General features: G+C 61.1%; 1 protein-coding gene across 1 annotated transcript in view; it reads right to left on the bottom strand.

The window, feature by feature from the left end:
• Gatad2a (GATA zinc finger domain containing 2A) overlaps positions 1 to 20,669 on the bottom strand; it is a 66,549-nt gene that overhangs the window by 14,571 nt on the left and 31,309 nt on the right. The window contains 2 exon segments of the mRNA XM_070008529.1: positions 1,569 to 1,814; positions 11,996 to 12,084. Coding sequence (XP_069864630.1) covers positions 1,569 to 1,813 — 245 coding nt within the window. The 5' untranslated portion in view covers position 1,814; positions 11,996 to 12,084.

A 20,669-nucleotide genomic window follows, 5' to 3' on the forward strand; every position in this document is an offset into this window, starting at 1 on the left:
AAAGCTCAAGTGCAAGGATGAAGTTATCTTCATGAAAATTTAAAAGTGTGCCTGGAAGCCGGGTGTCAGTGGCTCCCGCCTGTCATCCCCGCTACTCAGGAGGCTGAGATCTGAGGATCGCGGTTCAAAGCCAGCCCGGGCAGGAAAGTCCATGAGACTCTGACTTCCAATAAACCACTAGAAAGCCATAAGTGGCACTGTGGCTCAAGAGGTAGAGTGCTCCTCCTTGAGCTGAAGAGCTCAGGGACAGTGCCCAGGCCCAGAGTTCAAGCCCCATGACCGCCAAAAAAAAAAAAAGAAGTGTGCCTAAAAGGGGAGCTGCAGTTCAAGTGCTCACTATAGTGCCTTGAGCAAAAATGCCAAGCAGGAGTGTAAGGCCCTGAGTTCAAGCTCCAGTGCCAGCGCCGAATTTAATCAATTAAAGTAGTGCTTCGGCCGACTTAAATCTGCAGCTGGGCATCACTGTGTAATAAGTGGGCATCCAACTCCCTCCCGGGAAGCCGCTGGGGGGGGGGGGGGCTTCAGAGGCTGCCCGGGTACACAGCCTCCCATGCGGCCGTGACACACGACACCTGGTGCCGACAGCGACCGGCCACTACTCGCCCCGACGCCTCCCCAGGAAACAGAGAACGCAGTGTGGGACCCCGGGGTCGGGGGGCCACACCGACTCCTGAGCCGTCCCGTTCCATTCCATCTCCGCACTGAGGGGGCACGCCACCGACACTGTCAGCACCCCCCATGACATACACTGTGCCCAGGCTGACACTGGGCACACGCTCACAGCTGCCCATCAACCCAAGGCCCATAACAACCTGGTCCTAGCAGGGGACAGAGACAGTTGGCAAAGCCCCGCTGGCCTGTGGGGCCGGGGACCAGCAGTGCGGGCTTCCTGTGTCCTCCACAGCTCCTGTGGACACGCTCAGTGAGCAGCGCCACAGTCCCGGGTCGCAAGCCTTGTGCCCGGCAACACAGACCCAGACCCAGGTGCAGCCCAATTCCGAGGTCCTCTGCATGGACCGCGCTACGGAGCGCGGGCACCAGAGATGCAGGCCAGGGCGGCCCAACGGCACAACGGGTCCCAGGCCTGGGCCCCACCTGAGGTGCACAGACACTGTTCCCGACATTCAACGGAGGAGCGGAGCCCCAGGCCGCCAGCGTGGAAGGCAGCCGTGGGCTGGAAGGAAGAGGGCCTCCTGAGGGTGTTAGAAACACAATGCGTGCCCCCCTCTCCCCACACAGACGTGCCCGCCAGGCAGGCACACACCACGCCATCCTGAGCTCCGCAGCCTGGACTGGGATCAGAGCGGGGCGTCCTGCGGGAGCAGCACCCGCACCCCACCTCTGCCAGGCACACAGGGGAGGGCAGGCCCCTTGCCCCGACCCTCGAGGTACCCAGTAACCCCAAAGCCCCACGCTGGCCAGGCACAGCTCCGAGGCGGTGGACACTGACCACCAGGGGCGGGGGCCGGAGGAAGAGGGCACCCTCAGGGCACCCGCAGAACCTGGGCCGGGACCCGGGCCGTGGAGGGGGTGGTGTTCGGGACAGGCGCGTGACGACGTCCACTCACCTGTGCGAGGTGCGCATGTCCACGGGCCCGTCCCCGGCCAGCCCTTCGCCTCTGCCCGCGGCGGTGTCCTCGGCTGCCCGCCCAGGGCCCGGCTCCGGCGGGGCGCTGGTGTCTCCGTCCGTGGTCAGCGCGGAGGCCGACGGTCCCCTCTCCATCTTTATTTTCTTGCTCTCCACATCAGCGCCCTCCGGGTCGGGGTCAAGGGCTCGCTTCTGGCTGCGGGTCCGGCACACCTCCTCCGTCATCCTGCGCTGTGCGGGCGGGCGGGCACACATTGGAACGGGCACGGGGGAGGGGGCGATGCGCCCGCTTTACGGGACGCGCAGGGGCAGGGCCGGGAGGGAGGCGGCCCCCGAGGGGTGTCCAGGGCCGCGGGGAGTTCAGCCCCTTGGGCGCAGGGCAAGAACACTGGAGGGGATTCTGTGCTTTCCAGACTGCGAGCGAATGTGGGAAAGTGCGGGGAGGGCGGGGGCCGTGCCGCGGGCCGTGCGGTGACGTGGTGGGCCCTGCGTGTCGCCCTGCGTGGGCAGGGAGGGAGGGCCCCATGGGCACCTGGAGGGCGGCAGGGCGCCGGGAGCCGCCGCCCTCTACCTGCGGCACACACGTCTTGATTTAAGGAAGAGAGAAAAAGAAGGAAGAAAAACAGCTGAGTCAGTTTTTGATCCCATGACATCACTAGGCTCCACATGACCCTTCCCAGGATTCAGTCGGAGAGACAAAGCACTTTCCAGAAAACCAGTCTGAACCGGTTCCAGACAACAAGCTGAAGTGTTGTTAACCCTCACGGAGACGGGAGGACAGCCACGTCCGTGTCTGTCTGCGGAGCGCAGGGCATCCCACAGTGGGGCTCAGGACACCGGCTCTTAAAGGAGCCCAGGCCGCGAGGGCCCCACTGAGCGGGGGAGACTGGACTTGGGGAAGTCAAGGCCTTGAAAAGCCGGGGACTTCGCCAGGAAGATGCGGGCCGCCTGACGCTGCGGACTCCCCAAAGCTCCACACACTTCCCACCACCAAGTCAGTGCCACGCGGCGGGACCCTGGGCGCCCATGTCACATGTCCATGCACCCACCGTCCCGGTGCCTCGGTCCCTCAGTGGCAAGCACCCTGGCAAAAGCCCGTCCCTGCGGAAGTCCGCCCGAGGCCACCCCTGGGCTGGGGGCTGGGCGGCAAGGGGCCAATGGCCCACTCTAGCTGTGGGAGCCGCTGCGGGGGACCTACCCGCAGGGCCTTTGTGGACTTAAGGGGTGAGAGTCGCACCAACTGGGGGGGGTGCTGCGTGCACACCCGACACCCCCACGGCGACCGCAGCCGGCACCCAGGAGGTGCCGAGCAGGCCGCCGGGCCGCTCCCTCAGCACCACCTAGTGACTGGTCTGACCCGCAGGTGAAAGACAGGGGGAAAGGGGGGCCCCCCAAGCTTCCAGGGTCTCTGACACCTCCTGGGGTCCATGTATTCCCCTCCAGAGGTACCCCCTGGCCTCCCACTCCCGCTGGAGCTCCACCTCCCATCCTCCCCCAACACGCCCAGACCATAGTGCTGTGAGACTGGCATCAGTCGGCCAGCATCAGTCGGGCCTGGGAGAAGGGGACGAGCCCCGCCCCGGGGAGAGCACTCCGGGGCATTCAGGTGGGGGCAGGCAGGTCCAGCAGCACCCGGGCAGCAGGGGCAGGCACGCGGGCCCGGGCTGGGCAGAGCACGCATAAGGAGACCACAGGGAGCCAGGACAAGAAGAAACCCTGCTGGGCGGCACTCCAGGGCCGGCCCAGTGCCTGTGGGCAGGCAGGGCAGCGATGGCCATGGTGGACACAGCCACCCACTGTGACGCCGGCCGTCTGTGACTCACAGAAGCCCCCAGCTTCTTTTCTCTGCCTCGGCCAGCCCCAACCAGGAGGGGATCCTGCCAGTGTGGCTTTCGGCCTGGCAAGTGCTGGCTCTGCGCCACAGATCGGAACCTGAACCCAGCACCTTGGGCTACAGGAAGCACGGGGCCCCCATCCTGTCCGGGTCCCCGCGGCCGCCGCCCGCTGCTCCTCCCGTGCGGTGCTGGACCGGCCTGGAGTGCTGCCAGCCTCCAGCCGGGAGCCTGCGGCGTGGAGGCAGCACCCTCCCCCACCCGGGAAGGACAAGCACAGCTGGAGAGGGCGCGCGGTGCGCAGAGGTCCCAGCTGGCTGCTGCCTCCAGCTCCACAGCCCCACCCTGGCCGTGACGCGGCTGCCGCCCGCCAATCAGGATGCTGGGACTCCTGGGGGGGAGGGGTGAATGCTGCTCAGGGCAGCCCCGCCCCCGGCGGGCGGAAGGGAATGTAACCTGTGGCTTCCATGGAGAGGCGAGGAAAGGCTGCCAGTGAAGGGCCCCCCAGGGGCAGGGCAGGGCTGCAGGGAGCCCACTTTACAGGGGCAGAGGTCCAGGCACCTGGGACCGCCTGGGCAGGCCGGGGGTACAGGGTGCCCCTAGCAGGTATCGGCGGACAGGCCGGGCAGGTCCAGCACCCCACCGTGCAGACTCACGGGGGATTTGGGGCAGGTGCAAAGCACCCTAGCTTCAACTCCAACAGCTGGTCCAAGAACCCAGGCAGGGCGTGGGCTCAGGACCAGGCACGGGGGCCCACACCCACAGAGATCAGGAGAACTGGAGTTTGAAGCCAACCGCAGGACCCCCCCCCCCTCGGCCACTGAACCCGCTGAGGAGCTGCTGGCCGTCACACACACAGCTCAGACTGAGTCCAGACCAGGGCGAAGGGGCTACGACTCAACCAAACACAGAAAGAAAAAAGGGGCTGAGGGCAAGAGGCAGAGCGCCAGAGCCGGGGCGAGCAAGGGGAGGGGGGAGCAGCTTCAGGGAGGCCGGCCCCCAGGACAGCTGCACAGGAGCATAAAGCCTGGCTGGCCTCTTCCTGTTAGGTGACTGAGCTCAACCTCCACACACAGGAGCCAATGGAGGCCGGGCGGATGGCGCCATCAGCCTGCACCTGGAGCGCCCACAGCACGGACGACAGGGTAGCTGGGACTCCTTCTAGAAAGACCTCACACCCCAAAATGCCCGGCGCTCAACTTTGTGAACAGTATCCACTCCATTACGGCCGTTCACTTGGCAGGCAGGAAGCTGACCTCCACAGCCACCTTCCCATCCCCGCCTCACCCACACGCCACTCGAGACACGGAGCAATGCTGGCAACGACTTGAGGGCCCAGGGGGTGGGGGACACGGCACACAAATACACCCTGGAACTCACTAGATGCCACAGAAGACGACCACACACCTTGTCACCTGGCAGGTGGGGTGGGAGGGGAGAATTGGAAGAGAGGAGGAAGAGAGACGTGGTTCAAAAAGAACGGTCCATAGTGCCCGACCCCGGTAACTTGCTTCACCTCCACAGGGACAAAGGAGAACCAAGCAGACCCACCAGGCTCCACACCCTCCCCCCACTCAAAACCACCTTGACCCCAGCCCCATGCTCCACCCCAGAAGCACTCGGAGCGCAGGGCAGCCAGGCCCCGCCCGAGCTCTGGCCCCCAGCCCAGGCTCTACCAAACCACGCAGCAGGCAGGACCGACCCCCGCGGCCTCACAGGAGGGGGCTGAGCGGGCCCACCCGATCCGCGCCGACCCCCCCACGGCCTCACAGGAGGGGCGGCGCAGACCGACCGCAGGCAACTGGGTCTCAAAGGAGGGCCAGAGCAGGCCAACTCAATCTGCCCCTGGGCCTCAATGCCCAGTGGGGAAGGCAGCCTGACGCCCCCGGGGACACGCTGAGGGGACAGGCCGGGGCACGCCAGCTCAGCCCCAAGAAGGCTGCGCGTCGTCGGCACCCTCGGCCTTCCATCCTGCCGGCCCCGGGCCTCGACTCCAGCAGCATCCGGCACGGCTTGGCCCACACCGGGGGACAGACACCAATGTCTGAACCTCCTGCCTGACCCCAAGGCCGTCGCAGCCAGCAGCGTGGCGACTTCCATGTGGAAGCCACCCCAGGTAGCAACAAGCCCTGGGCCGAGACGGAAAGGAGCCCGAACACCCACGGCAGGCAGCCGGGAGTCCCGACGGTCAGGACAGACACCTGTCCACGAACAATGGGTGGACAATCGGTGGGATCAGACAGCTTCCGCAAGCCTCCACGGCTCCAAGTACACACATGCGCACGCATGTCCACTCACACGCCCTCCTCCCGCTGGAGTCTGGCACAAGGATCAGGAAAGGTGGGTCTTGTGCATGCGCACCACTGAGCGAGCCCCAGCCCGAGGTCCTCCCTGGGCATGGTTCAGTGAGGCAGTTTGGGCTGAGTGGGGCGCAGGAGTAGAGTGCCCACCTGCCTGGCCAGAGCGAGGCCCAGTTCAAACTGCAGGAGCACCAAAACAAGGTGCACAGAAGTGGCAGGGCGAGAAGGGAAGGGACAGGATGGGGTGGGATGGAATGGGATAGGCGGGGCGGGGCGGGGCGGGGCGGGGCAGGATGGGATGGGATGGGTGGGATAGGACGGAAAAGACCAGGCACCACCTGCCCCAGCCTCCTTATCCCGACTGCACTCGCAGCGGGAGCCAGGCCCTGTGGCCCCCAGCCCTGCTTCCCGCTGCCCAGAGACAGCCCGCAGCCAGCTCCGGCACACCCAGCCCCACCAGCCTGGCCCTGGCCCTGCACACGCGCCTCTCCAGGGCCGCCATCGTGGGGAGGTGCTCAGGGCCCGGCCCGGGAACCAGCACAGCCCGCCAGCGCCAGGGCTGGTGAGCTAGCCCAGAGGAAGAAGGCTCTGGAAAAGCTGCACTGGAGCTGGGCCCGGGGCAGATGCTCAAGTACACAGATGAGGGGAGGACTTCGAGAGGGAAAGACCCCAAGGGACACATCAAGGAGCCTGGAAAGCTGCTTCCACAGGCCAGCGAGGAAGACGGAGGGAGCTCCACAGCCAGAGAGGCTGATGAGGTGAAATACAGGAGACCCCAACCCGAGCCATCCCAGTGCCGCGCGACTGCCTGGAAGGCAGCACCCCAGGGAGCGGCAGGGCCGGGCAACTGCGGGGCCCCCGGGGAGCCCCCGTGAGGCCGGGCTCACTAGAAGCACCAGTGCCAGCCTGAGTCAGGGAAACAGGGTGGAGACAGCCGACCAGCCCCATCCGAAGCTGCAAAAGCTCACAGTCCAAAAAGATGCAGACATAGCCGGGCGCTGGTGGCTCACGCCTGTCACCCCAGCTACTCATGAGGCTGAGATCTGAGGATCATGGTTCAAAGCCAGCCTGGGCAGGAAAGGCCATGAGACTCATCTCCAGTAAACCACCAGAAAACTGGAAGTGGCGCTGTGGCTCAAGTGATAGAGCGCTCGCCTTGAGCTGAAGAGCTGAGGGACAGCGCCCAGGCCCAGAGTTCAAGACCCATGAATGACCAAAAAACAAAGCCAGTCTGGACAGGAAAGTCTGTGAGACTCTTCAATTAATCACCAGAAAGAAAACTGGATGTGGTGCTGTGGCTCAAAGTGGTAGAGCACTGGCCTCAGCAAAAGAGCTCGGGACAGCGCCCAGGCCCCAAGCTCAAGCCCCGGGACAGATTGGGGGAAAAAAGATGTGAGATGTGCCAGGTTCCCCCAGTGACACAGCCATGCAAGCTCAGAAACTGGCCGGGCACGGGAGGGGGACGGGAGAGGAGGGGAGGGGAGGGGACAGGGGAAGGCTGTCAGGAGACACCCCCCCCAGCATGGTGCATGGGAGGCAGGCTCGGCTCTCACGCCCAGAGCGTCATGGCGTCCAGTGACAAGCCAGGACGTCCCTGTGCTGGCGGCTGAGCGACAGGCACGCCTGGCTGGCATGCCTCCACCGACGGGGAGCCCGGCAAAGCCCGGGGGTGTGCTGCCATGAGCTTCAGGAACTACCAGAGGCAGCCTAAGAACGAAGCAGCCGGTCGCCGGTGGCTCATGCCTGGAATCCTAGGCATTCAGGAGGCTGAGATCTGAGGATCACAGTTCAAAGCCAGCCCAGGCAGGAAAGTCCCTGTGAGACTCTTATCTCCAATGAACCACTCCAAAAAAATAACCAGAAGTGGTGCCATTGCTCAAGTGGTACAGCACTGGCCTTGAGCACAAAGAGGCTCGGGGACAGCACCCAGGCTGTGAGTTCAAGCCCCACAGCTGACCAAAAAAAAAAAAAGAAAGAAAGAAAGAAAGAAAGGAGGTGGGTGGCACGTGCGTGCAGTCTCAGCTGAAGGACAGGGCAGGCAGGAGACCCTGGAGCCTGGTGTGGCGGGCACGCCTGCAATCCCAGCAGGAAGGCTGGTCAGGAGGCCACAGCCAGCCTGAGTCCCTGAGTGAGACTCTTACCTAAAAGATTAAAAAAAAAAATCACACGTCACGCGTGGAGGTATGTGCAGTGGAGGGCAGGCTGCGTGGCCCCGCCCAGCAGCGTGAGCAGACGGTGTGTGTGTGGACACAGCAGTGCTCAGCACGGATCACCTCTGGGGACAGCGGGGTCACCATCCCCAAGGAGGCAACCCGTGTCCTGTGCACACAGCTGCAGAGATGCGTAGGACCAGGCCTGGGAAGACCTCACTGCCCCCCACCCCACCCCCAAAACCGGGCCACAAAGAGCAGAGTGACCCCCGGGACTCCCAGCTCCCTGCTTGGTCGATGCAGCCCCAGTCTGCCAGGCCCCACCCGGACCCTCCCCGGGGACGGCATCTGGAGGCCCAAGCCTGGTTCCGAGAGGCACTCGGTGCTCCAGCCCAGCTCCATCCACTGGCGGCTGCACTCAAAGCAGCCCTGCGTGGGCAAACAGGCTGCCAGGCCCGGTGCCCCTGCCCTGCCCAGCCCGGGATCACTGCACGCTAACCCTGCCAGGTTGCAGGGCTCCAGAGACGGGAGACCTGGATCTGGGGCATCCCAGTCAGGGCGGGCTAGCTGAGCTCCCAGCCCGGAGGAGGGGCTCTGCTCCCCATGACTGGCTCTTAGGCCTGCCATTTCCATGCCATCTGCAAGCCTCACAGCAGGGAAGGGGAGCCTCAACCCCTGCAGGCCCAGGATCCCTGACGCCCCACTGCCCCTCCTCCAAGGCCACCACATCCCCAAAGGGCCAGAAACCCGTCCTGTTCCTGGAGAGAAAAGCGAGGACAATGCAGGGGCACAGGCGCTGGGTCAGCCCCTCCCCGCAGGCACCTGCGCCATCCAGGGAACTGACCAGGGCTTCCCCTCGGGCCCAAGCTCCTGCCAGCAAGGCCAGCCTTCCTGTGGGGTGGGGCTCTGTGGGCACCTGGGTGGCAGCCACCTCCGGGAAGCAGCTGAGCTGAGCAGTCACAGAGGAGGTGTCTACACAGGGAAGGTGGACTGAATTCCTTTGGTAAAAACACACTGCTTATGAATAAAACAGAACTGTCATCCTGCCCTGGCCACAGAGCGCAGAGCCTTTCTCTCAGCCGGTCCCAGCCACTGCACTTCAGCATAAAAAGCTTCCTCCAACCTCGGGGCCTTTACACCTGACACCCCCCCCATATTGGCTCCGTCTAATCCCTAATAACGTGCCCCTTCCCCTAGGAGGACACGGGACACCTCTCTTGTTGATTGTCACCAGGGACCCAGCAGGCCCCACGCCTGGCCCAGAGGGGAGGACACACGTGTTTGTACCCCAGTATGCACAGCTGTCCCCCACTGTCCTCCTTGGAGAGAACTCGGGATTGTCTTCATGCCAAGATAAACCAAAACTGAGTAAGCCCCAGCCCTGCAAGGTTAGATCTCACCATGAAGAAACAAACCCAAACCAAAGCAAACCCTGCCACATGCCAGATATAAAAACCAAATCAAAAGGGAAAGACAGACCCTAATCCAGGGGAGAAAAAAAGGTCCCTAGATGTAAGCGTAAAACCTCCAAAAATAATGATAACTAGACTGCACTGAAGTAAAATCTTTAGCCAGGTCCTGGGGGCTCACACCCTGCAACCCTAGCTACTTAGGAGACTGTGGTCTGAGGGCGACAGCTGGAAGCCAAGCCAGGGCAGGAAACTCCATGAGACGCATCTCCAATTAACCAGCAAAAAGCTACGGGCAGAGCTCTAGCCTTGAGTGAAAAAGCTCAGGGACAGCACCCAGGCCCTGAGTTCAAGCCCCAGGGCTGGCACACACAATGAACAAAACCTTGAACACAAGAGAAGAGGCCAGGCTGAGGCGGGGGAACAGGACCAGGCTGAGGGCCTGACGCCCGGGCAGTGCTAGTCTCACAGAAGCACCTAGGTTCCAGCCCCAGAATTCTTACAACTCAGCAACAAAAAGATAAACCATCTGACTCAGAAATGGGCAAAGACGATACATATACGAGGAGATGCTTACCACCAGTAAGTCATTGGGGAGACCCAAACCAAAACCACAAGACGCCGCTTCACACCTTCCTAAGATGTGCGATTCAAAGCTGTACCAAGCAGGGTGCTGTGCATGGTGGGAATCAGGCCTCTGCCCCCCACTGGGGGATGCACAAAGAAGGACAAAAGCAGCTCCTCAAAAGCTTCCAAGCAAATGATCCTCTGAGCCAGTGGTTCAGGCCCAGACATGTACCTCAAAGACTGAGCATACACAGAGCCACCTGCGTGAACACTAAAAAATAGCAATATCGCCGGGCGCTGGTGGCTCACGCCTGTAATCCTAGCTACTCAGGAGGCTGAGATCTGAGGATCGCGGTTCAAAGCCAGCCCGGGCAGGAGAGACCGTGAGACTCCTATCTCCAATAAAACACCAGAAAACCGGAAGTGACGCTGTAGCTCAAGTGGTAGAGCGCTCTCCTTGAGCTGAAGAGCTGAGGGACAGCGCCCAGGCCCAGAGTTCAAGCCCCACGACCGACCAAAAAAAAAAAAAAAAAAAAAAAAAGCAATATCTACAAAAGCCAAAAACAAACCCTAACGTCTATCCGTGGAAACATGGTATGACTGATCCGTGGAATATGACACAGCCAGGAAAAGGAACGAGAGCCAGGCACCTGTGGCTCATGCCTGTAACCCTAGCTACTCAGGAGGCTGATAATGTAGTTTAAAGCCAGTCTAGACAGAAAGCTCAGGAAATAATTTATCAGCAAAAAAAAAGCTAGAAATGGAGCTGTGGCTCAAGTGGTAGAGCTCCAGCCACAAGCACAAATGCTCAGGGACAGCATTTAGCCCTGAGGTTCAAGCCCCAGAAGTGGCACCAAAAATAAAATTTAAAAAAGGAACAAAATCCTCACCCACGGTTAAGTGAAAGAAGTCACTTCACGTAAATGGGGTCATTTATATGAAATGGCCCACAGAGGCCACACCACAGTCAGAAAGCAGCTGAGGAGAGGCAGGGCTCAGAGAGAAAGAGAGAGAGAGAGAGAGAGAGAGAGGGGAGGGGAGGGGGACAGAGGGGGAGGAAGGGAGAGAGGGAGAGGGAGAGAGAGGGGGAGGAAGGGAGAGAGGGAGAGACTGCTGACCCGTGGGGTGTCTTTCTGTGGATGACAGAAATGTTCTATAATAAAGAGGCGATCGTTGCATATTATTCATGTGTGTATTCAATGCCAGTGAACTGTACATTTTTGCATAGTAGCCAGCCAGAGCAGACTTTCCCCAATGAACCAGCAAAAAGCTGGAAGTGGAGCTATGGTTCAAGTGGTAGCGTGACACCCTTGTGACAGGCTCAGAGACAGCATCGCTGATTTCAAGCCCCCGTGTGACAGGCACGCAGACACACACAGCAGTTCTGCAACATTTTGTTGGGCAGGTGGGCACGGCTCAGGGAGAGCACGCATCTGTGTGTGCAAGGCCCACACACACAGTGTGCCCGGAGCCGCCAGGCCTTCCCTGGGCCGTGGCAGCCACTGCCCTCCTCTCCCTCCCTCCCTCCCTCCCTCCCTTCACCTCCAAGTCCTGCCACACACAGAGACCCACCCCCAGGAACCCGCCTCACAGCACCGGGCACTGCAGTTTCTGTGCATGCGAAGGCCCTGACTCAGTCCTTCCTCACGTCCCCAGATCTTTGGGAACCCCACCCCTACCCCCAGACTGAAGGGGGCTCAGTACTTTCTTTCCCTCAGCACTGGCCCTGGTCTCTCTCTGCACACACGCACGGGCCCACCAGGCGACTCTGCCCGCGAGGCTCACATCCACCACCTCAGCAGGCAGGGGCTGGGGGAAGGCCACCCCGCTGTCCACGGGGTACCCCAGAAGCCACACTGTGTGGAACACGCGAGGCCATGGGGGACTGCAGGCAGGGGCCCGGCCGCCTTGGAGTGCCCGGGAGCCACAGGGTGTGTGCTAGGCCCTGACAGGACCACCGGCCCCCTCCAAGGGTAGCGCCCGGGCGGCAGCTCCCCGCTCCCCACCGCCCAGGGCCAAGGGCGGCCAGCGCAGAGCAGGGCAAGGCCCGGGGCCAGCACGGACGAGGAAAGACACCAGGAACTGGGCTCAGGAAGGCCCACGGAGGGCCGGCCCACCCTCCCGCAGGCCCCGCCCTCCCGGCACTCACCTGGCCTTGGGGGAGGACGCTGGTCCTAACAGGCGGCCATGGCCACAGCTACTTGCAAAAACGCAACTTGCGCGAGCGTGCTGAGCAACCTAAACCAAACGACAGAGAAGCAATCCCTGAGTTTCCTGACTTTTTTTTGGGGGGGGGGCACCAAGACTGGGGGCCAAACTCAGGGTTTGATAGCGAAGCTTAATGTGTTTGCTAGGCTAGTGCTCTACCACTTGAACCATGCCTCCAAGCCCAGCGTTTTCGCTGTTTATTTTGGAGTCTAGAGGCTCCTTCCTGCAGGACTCCTCCAGACGACAGCATCCTGAGCACCCTGAGCAGCAGGACGCGGGCGGGGCCTCCACCCATAGCCACAGAAAAGGAAGCAAAGCCCACCGCTTTTCCAAGGGGTTCGGCTCCGCCACTGTCACAGCGGGGCCCACGCCACCGTCGGAGGAGCAGGCCCATGTGAAGCCGACCCCACCCCGCACGCGGGACACGCAGCAATGACACACTTATGAGTCTCTGAATGCCCGTGACAAGCTTCGTGGTGGTGACAAGACCACGGGGAGATGCCGTGTCTGACGGCAGGAACCCGCACCAGGTGGCCCCGGGAGTGCTTCCACTCTGCCAGCGGCCTCTCCACCTCCATGGTCTCCAGCACGGACCCACCCTGGAGACATCTCCACAGGAGAGGAGTCCCCAGGAACAAGGGGCTGTCTGCTGCCAGACAGAGCCCTGAGGCCTCCAGAATGCTCAGGGGTCCCCTCAAGATGACGAGCGGCGGGAGCCGGGCGGGGCCGGAGGCGGAGCCTGGAGAGCTGGCAGGGTCTGGCGCCGCCCAGCCCAACAGCCCTGCCGGCCTGGGCTGCCTCGCAGGGGCACTGGCATCACCTCTGCCTCCCAGCCTGTGCCCACAGGACGGCCAACGGCTTGCAGGGTGAGACCTTTGTTTGATTTTATTTTTTGGGTGGTCGTGGGGCTTGAACTCTGGGCCTGGGTGCTGTCCCTCAGCTCTTCAGCTCACGGTGAGCGCTCTACCATTTGAGCCACAGCGCCACTTCCGGTTTTCTAGTGGTTTATTGGAAATAAGAGTCTCACAGACTTTCCTGCCCAGGCTGGCTTTGAACCCCGATCCTAAGATCTCAGCCTCTTGAGTAGCTAGGATGACAGGTGGGAGCCACCGGTGCCCGGCTTGAGACCTTTATTTTTACACTGGGCTGACAGCGATTCGCAGCGCAGGGAAGACATGCAAAACAAGGGCGGGAAGTAATGTCCACGAGCGTGTGGCAAGGCATGGGGGTAATGGGGGGCGCGTGGCAGCCTCCCACGTGCAGCTCAGGGCTGCCCAGTGCACCGGGCGTGGGCAGCGTCCATGGTCCAAAGCACGCTCAGCTGCCAACATTTGCAGTGTATGGACTCAGGGAACTACAGCTCCACTCTAAGTCGATGACCATTGGATGCAGAGCAAAGCCAGATGTCTCTCATTCACACTCTCCAACCAGTAACCAGAACTCAGTCTTAAGGAAAAAGAAAATCCCTTAGGGCCAAAGCACAGTAGCACACACCTGTAATCCAAGCTATGAGTAAGAGGATTGGAGACAGCCCAAATAACAAGTTCACCGGGCCCCATCTCAGTCAATAAAAAAGCTGGTTGAGCCAGGTGCCAGGCTCCTTCTGCAATTCTTGGTCTGGCGGACCACAGTCTGAAGACAGCCTAGGTAGAAAGTCCACTAGACTCATCTCCACAGTGATCAACAAGAAGAAAAGAAGCAGGGCTGAAGGCAGGCTTCAAATGGTAGGTGCCAGCTTACCAACCACAGGGCCCTGAGCTCAGACGCAGGCGGGGGCGGGGAGGGCACTCAGGGCCTTCCAGGCATGGCGCCACATGCCCATCATGGCTCAAATGGTAGAGCACCTGCCTAGTAATCCCAGTACAACAAAGACAAATCTCTGTTACCATTTTTATTTATTTATTTTGCTGGTCATGGGGCCTGAACTCTGGGCCTGGGTGCTGTCCCTCAGCTCTTCACCTCAAGGCCAACACCCTACCACTTGAGCCACAGCGCCACTTCCGGCTTTTTCTGCTTATGTGGTGCTGAGGAATCGAACCCAGGGCCTCATGCATGCAAGGCAAGCACTCTACCACTGAGCCACCTTCCCAGCCCCCCCGTTACCATTTTTAAAAACTACAAATTAAGCCAGATGCCGGTGGCTCATGCCTGTAATCCAAGCTACTCTACAGAGGCTGAAATCTGAGGATCACGGTTCAAAGCCAACCTGAGCAAGAAGTCTATGAGACTCTTAGCTCCAATGAACTACTTAGAAAAAGCCAGTAGTACTGTGGCTCAAGTGGTAGAGTGCTCGCCTTGAGCTTTGAAAGAAGCTCTGGGACAGAGTCTAGGCCCTGAGTTCAAGCCCAGGAAAGGCAAAAAAAAAAAAAGTATTAGGAGGTAGAGGTGTGAGTCAAGTGGCAGAGCACCATTGAATGGCAGCTCTGGGTTCAAACCAGTGTACCAATAATTTAAAGATGTGGGCTGGGAAGGTGGCTCAGTGGTCCAGTGCTTGCCTCGCATGCCTGAGTTCCATTCCTCAGCACCTCAGAAGCAGAAAGAGCCAGAAGAGCCGGGCGCCGGTGGCTCCCGCCTGTCATCCTAGCTACTCAGGAGGCTGAGATCTGAGGATCGCGGCTCAAAGCCAGCCCGGGCAAGGAAAGTCCGTGAGACTCTCATCTCCAATAAACCACTAGAAAACTGAAAGTGGCGCTGTGGCCAAGTGGTAGAGCGCTCACCCTTGAGCTGAAGAGCTGAGGGACAGCGCCCAGGCCCAGAGTTCAAGCCCCACAAGTGACCAAAAAATTTAAAACTCACCAGGTCACTGTTGCACCTAAAATCCACTGTTCCCTGTGCGCCTGCACCCACGGGCACACAGCACACACACAGCCATCCGCCCCTCCCGTTCTCAGAAACGTACACGCTTCTGCCCTGGAGGCTGAGCGCCCGTGCCCACCCCTGGCTCTGCCTCAGGCGGACGCGAGTGCCCATCCGGATTCGCCCTGCTCCTGCCCCACCAGCCACGGCCTTCCCAGCTGCACTGAAGACGCTCGCAGCAGGGCCTGCTCGCCGGGGGCCCGCCGCCGGCCTCGGCCTCACAGCTCCGGGTGCTCCAGAGCAAGCGTGCGGGGCGCCGTGAGCCTCGAGAGGGACCAGATCTGCGGGGAGCGGGGGCAGCCGCCCCACGTGGTTAGTGCACAGCGTGGGCCAGCGGCGGCGGCAGCCTAGAACCCGGCAGTTCTTGAAAACAAACTAACTGCCTTTCCGTGACCCGCTTGCCGCCCTGCCCCTCACACCCCTCACGCAGCTCCGAGAGCTTTCCCGGCTTCATTTCCAGCCTCCCGTTAAAACAGGATCAGGTAACCCTTAAGTACACAATGGCCCGAGGGAGGCGTCCGCTCCCTTGATCGGCCCTTCCAGCTGCTGGGCCCCTGTGCCTGGGGGCTCCGCTAAGCCCTTCTAGGCCCTTCCAGCCGCTGGGCCCCTGTGCCTGGGGGCTCCGCGAGCCACGGGACCGCGCACACCCTGGCATCATCCTGGCGTCCAGACCGGGCCCGGGGCCCACCACGCCTGGCAAGAAGGGCCACGTGGCTCCCATAGGACCAAGTCACTGCGCTCTGACCTCGGTGGCTGGGCAGGCCAGGGCTGGCCAGTTCCGAACGGTGTCACTCCAGGCACCCCTGCCCCTTCCCCCCTACCCCCCCCCCATGTCCACCACTCACCCACCAACGGGCCGTGGGGCCTGGCGAGGTCCAGCAACCACTCCACCCAACTGTCAAGAAGCCCCCACTCAGCAAGGTTAGACGGGGGACACTGAGGCAGAGCACCAGAGGAGCATCTGGGGAAGCCAGGGCGAGGGCTGGGGTAGGTAGCACCTGCCCCGCCACTTCGCGGGGTGCTGCCAGGTCTCATGCAGACTGCGTGGCTGGATGGCCACCAGGCAGAGCCAAGTAGCACTGACGACAGAGGTGACAGGGACAGGAAGGACTGCAAGCCAAATACACCATCTGCTTAAAGGCTCAGACGAAGCCAGGCGGCCCGGCTGGGGGGGCTCCACGGAGGACCCCAGGGGACAGAAGCAGGTCCCACTCTCCCCAAGGTGCAGAGCCTCGTTAACCCTGGGTCCCCAGGGAGGCGACTAGACGCGGCAGGAGAGCCAGCCCGCCCTGACAACCAGAGCTCTGCCCCCGCATGCCGTGGCCATGCTGACCACAGGCGGGGTGAAGGACGCCCCACCCGCTCCTCACACCCCCGAAGTCGCAGGGACACGCACGCGTGGGCCTGTCCTCGGGTCCTGCAGACCCTCCGCGGCCCGCGCACTACTGTTCCCAACGCTCCCCGCCCTCCAAGACCAGGTTCTCAGGCTCCCGCCCCCCCAGCCACCCCGAAACCTGGGCCTCACCTTCCCATCAGGCTCTCTTCCTTGGAGCCGGGGCTCCTGGCCCCCCTGCCCAGCACCTGCCGCTCGGAGGCAAGGAGGGCACCGCACGGCTTTCTCCCGCTCCCAACATCCAACCCGCTGCCACCTCGGACCTGGGTAAAAACCTAAGGGTATAGTGCCGGGCGCTGGTGGCTCACGCCTGTAATCCTAGCTACCTAGGAGGCTGAGATCTGAGGATCGAGGTTCAAAGCCAGCCCCGGCAGGAGAGACCGTCAGACTCCTATCTCCAATAAACCACCAGAAAACCAGAAATGGCGCTGTAGGTCAAGTGGTAGAGTGCTCGCCTTGAGCTGAAGAGCTGAGGGACAGCGCCCAGGCCCAGAGTTCAAGCCCCATGATCGACAAAAAAAAAACAAACCTAAGGATATAAATACAAACGCCATCCTTAATTAGAGAGCAAGTCAACACCAGGAAGCTGCCTGCGGGGGGGGGGGGGGGGGGGTGAGCTCAGGCCTCCCGGGGCACCGCTGCGCACCCGCCGCCTGCGGCCCAGCCAGCTCCGCAGCCCTCCCAGCTGCAGCTCTGCGAAGGCCCTGAGGCCCCGCGGCCTGGGTGGGGAAGGCCTCGACCTCTGGTTACCAGGAACCACTGGGAGCTGCCCGTCCACCCCCGCGCCCCCTTCTGTGAGCTGGAGCGGGGAGGCCCGTGCCGAGGTGGCACCCAGGGCCTCCCACACGCTCCGCCAGAGCCAGCCGCCAGGTCACACCAACCCCCCTTTTTTTGTTGGTCGTGGTGCCTGAACTCTGGGCCTGGGCGCTGTCGCTCAGCTCTTCAGCTCAAGGTAAGAGCTCTACCACTTGAGCCACCTTCCCGGCCCCCTCCTTTCTTACTGTGGGGTTCATTATACCCCAGCTCCAGGCCTCCTCCCGCGGACAACACCTCTGCTCCGCCTTTATCATGACACGGCAAACCACAAAAGATGGGGTTCTGGAGAGCAGAACCCGAGCAGGCTCGTGGAGAACCCCCCCCCACACCAACACCGCGCCCGCCCCGGCAGACAACCCCACAGAGAGCCGGCCCGCGTACCTCAGGTGGGCACAAAGCCAGGGCAGACTCTAGCTGTCCCAGGGTCACCCCCAGGCTGGGACCTATGTCCAGACCTGCCCCTGGGGGAACTGAAGAAACCCCACGGAACCTCCGCACTCCAACACTCTACTCTCCTAAGACCACGTGACAATGAACAAACCTTCTAGAACCATGTGCTGCTCCCCTCCCCCCACTTTTGTTTGGCGTGTATAATACTGGGCATGAACTCAGCCTGTGTTAGCTAAAGAAATCATCTACCACTTGGCCCAAATCCTTTATTTTCTTTCGGTCAGTCATGGGTCTTGAATTCTGGGCCTGGGCGCTGTCCCTCAGCTCTTCAGCTAAAGGCTGAGCTCTATCACTTGGGCCACAAGCGCCACTTCTAGCTTTTTCTGCTCATGGGGTGCTGAGGAATTGAACCCAGGGCCTCATGCATGCCAGGCAAGCACTCTACCACCCAGCCTCCTTCCCAACCCATTGCTTCATTTTCTAAAAGGTCACCTCTAATGGGTACCAGTAGCTCATGCCTGTAATCCTAGCTACTCAGGAGGATGAGATCTGAGGATCAAGTTTCAAAGTCAGCCATGGCAAGAAAGTCAATGAATCTTTTTTGTCAGTCGTGGGCCTTGAACTCTGGGCCTGAGCGTTGTCCCTCAGCTCTTCAGCTCAAGGCTTGCACTCTACTACTTGAGCTACAGTGCCACTTATGGTTTTCTGGTGATTTATTGGAAATAAGAGTTTCACGGACTTTCCTGTCTGGGCTGGCTTTGAACTGTGATCCTCAGATCTTAGCCTCCTGAGTAGCTTAGGAGTCCAGGTATAGCCACCAGCGCCTGGCTTGAATCTCTTATCTCTATCAATAAACTACTGAGAAGAGGCTGGAAGTGGCGCTGTGGCTCCAGTGGCAGAATGCTAGTCTTGAGCACAGAGAGGCTCAGGGACGGTGCCCAGGGCGAGTTCAAGCCCCAGGACCAGCAAAAAAAAAAAAAAAAAGAAAAGAAAAAAAGAAGGTCCCCGTCAGCCTGGATGGCAGCCCACAACCCACGTACGCTTCCTGGAGAGAAGGGGTGAAAGGTACACAAGGGTCCTGAAACTTTTTTGCCCATACTGAACCCAAAACAATCCTCACCACTACAGCCTCCTGGGTACCAGGAGTTAAAGGTCCGTCAGGGGCCTTGCCTGTTTTAGAGATGGACCGCCACGGTGCTGCCTTTGCCCCCCCCCCCCCCCCGCCAGCACGCCCATGCCGGAGCGCACACTTTCCTAAGGCTGAAGCTTCCTTCTAACTCAGACAAGTTCCGCTTTTTACTGTGGGACCTCAGGCAGGCGCTTCCCCCGTCACCCCAGCTACTCAGGAGACTGAGATCTGAGGATCATGGCTCGAGGCCAGCAAGTCCTTTAGGTGATCTGCAACGAATCACCCAAAGCCAGAAATGGAGCTGTGGCTCCAGTGGTAGAGTGCAAGCCTGGAACACGCAGCTCAGAGATGCTGGGCACTGACCAGTGTGGTACAACGTCACCACCGTCCACCTCCAGAACGTTCTCATAAAATCAAAACCCCACATCCACCGGAACCCCACATCCACCGCACACCCTCTACCCACCACTCCACTTTTTTTTTTTTTTTCGGTTGGTCGTGGGCCTGAACTCTGGGTCTGGGCGCCGTCCCTCAGCTCTTCAGCTCAAGGCCAGCGCTCTACCCCTTGAGCCACAGCGCCACTTCAGGGTTTCTGGTGGTTCCTTGGAGATAAGAGTCTCTTGGACTTTCCTGCCCGGGCTGGCTTTGAACCGCGATCCTCAGAGCTCAGCCTCCTGAGTAGCTGGGATGACAGGCGCCCGCCTCCCACCCCACTCTTCTATTTATTCTCCATGGCTGTGGCCCCCTAAGGACCTCCATATGTGAGACAGCACCCCTCACAGCCTAGAGCAGTTCCGGAGCCACAGCGCTGCGGGAGCTCCAAGGCCAAAGTGCCACAGCGCTGCGGGAGCTCCAAGGCCAAAGTGTGCCCAGAACGAAGTCCACAGGACCAGAACCGACGCCCCGGCCGCCAGGCCACGCCCCTCACCTGCTCCAGGACCTGCAGGCCCATCCTGTCCCGTCCCCGTCCTGTCCCGTCCCCTCTCCCCACCCCCACCCAGTCACTTCCCAGAAGAAGTCCTGGAAACCCTGACGCTGAGGCTGTGGCATCCCAAGGCTGGCTCTCACTCCATACCCCGGGCCCAGCTGCCCCTGCCCAGCTCCCAGCCCAGAAGGCCAGGCACATGGGAGAGGACCACCGCTCCCAGGCCCAGCTCCCAGATCCTTCCCTTCAGCACACACCATCAACTCAGGGCCGGAATGCTGGGCCACCGCGCGAAGCCCTGAGGGATCTCTCTGTGAGCACACAAGGAAAGCTCTAGACAAACGGGACCCACCACAGAGGCCACAAAGGGCCACACTCCCCCCACTCACTGACCCACGGGCACCAGGCCAGCATGTGGCCAAGGGTCAACTTGGAGGGGAGAGCCGGCATCTCCTTCCCTTGCCAACCTCAGACGAGCTGCGGGCGGAACGGCAGGGCCCGGGGCGGCCCCGCCCAGGCCAGCAGTCAGCCATCACCAGCGACAAGGGCTCCCCAAGCCAGCAGCTCCTGCCCTCCACTGCCAGCCTGGAGGGCCAGGGTGTGTGCAGGTGACAGGTCTGCCCTGTGTGTGTGTGTGTGTGTGTGTGTGTGTGTGTGTGTGTGTGTGTGTGTGTGTGTGTGTGTGTGTGTGTGTGTGTGTGACAGGTCTGTCCAGTGTGTGACAGGTCTGTCCTGTGTGTGTGTGTGACAGGTCTGTCCAGTGTGTGTGTGTGTGTGTGTGTGTGTGACAGGTCTGTCCTCTGTGTGTGTGTGTGTGTGACAGGTCTGTCCTCTGTGTGTGTGTGTGTGACAGGTCTGTCCTCTGTGTGTGTGTGACAGGTCTGTCCAGTGTGTGTGTGTGACAGGTCTGTCCAGTGTGTGTGTGTGACAGGTCTGTCCTCTGTGTATGTGTGTGTGTGTGACAGGTCTGTCCAGTGTGTGTGTGTGTGTGTGTGTGTCTGTGTGTGTGTGTCTGTGTGTGTGTGTGTGTGACAGGTCTGTCCAGTGTGTGTGTGTGTGTGTGTGTGTGTGTGTGTCTGTGTGTCTGTGTGTGTGTCTGTGTCTGT

This window comes from Dipodomys merriami, unplaced genomic scaffold (genome assembly GCF_024711535.1).
Source record: "Dipodomys merriami isolate MVZ:Mamm:240054 unplaced genomic scaffold, mDipMer1.0.p SCAF_70, whole genome shotgun sequence".
NCBI classification, from domain to species: Eukaryota; Metazoa; Chordata; class Mammalia; order Rodentia; family Heteromyidae; genus Dipodomys; species Dipodomys merriami.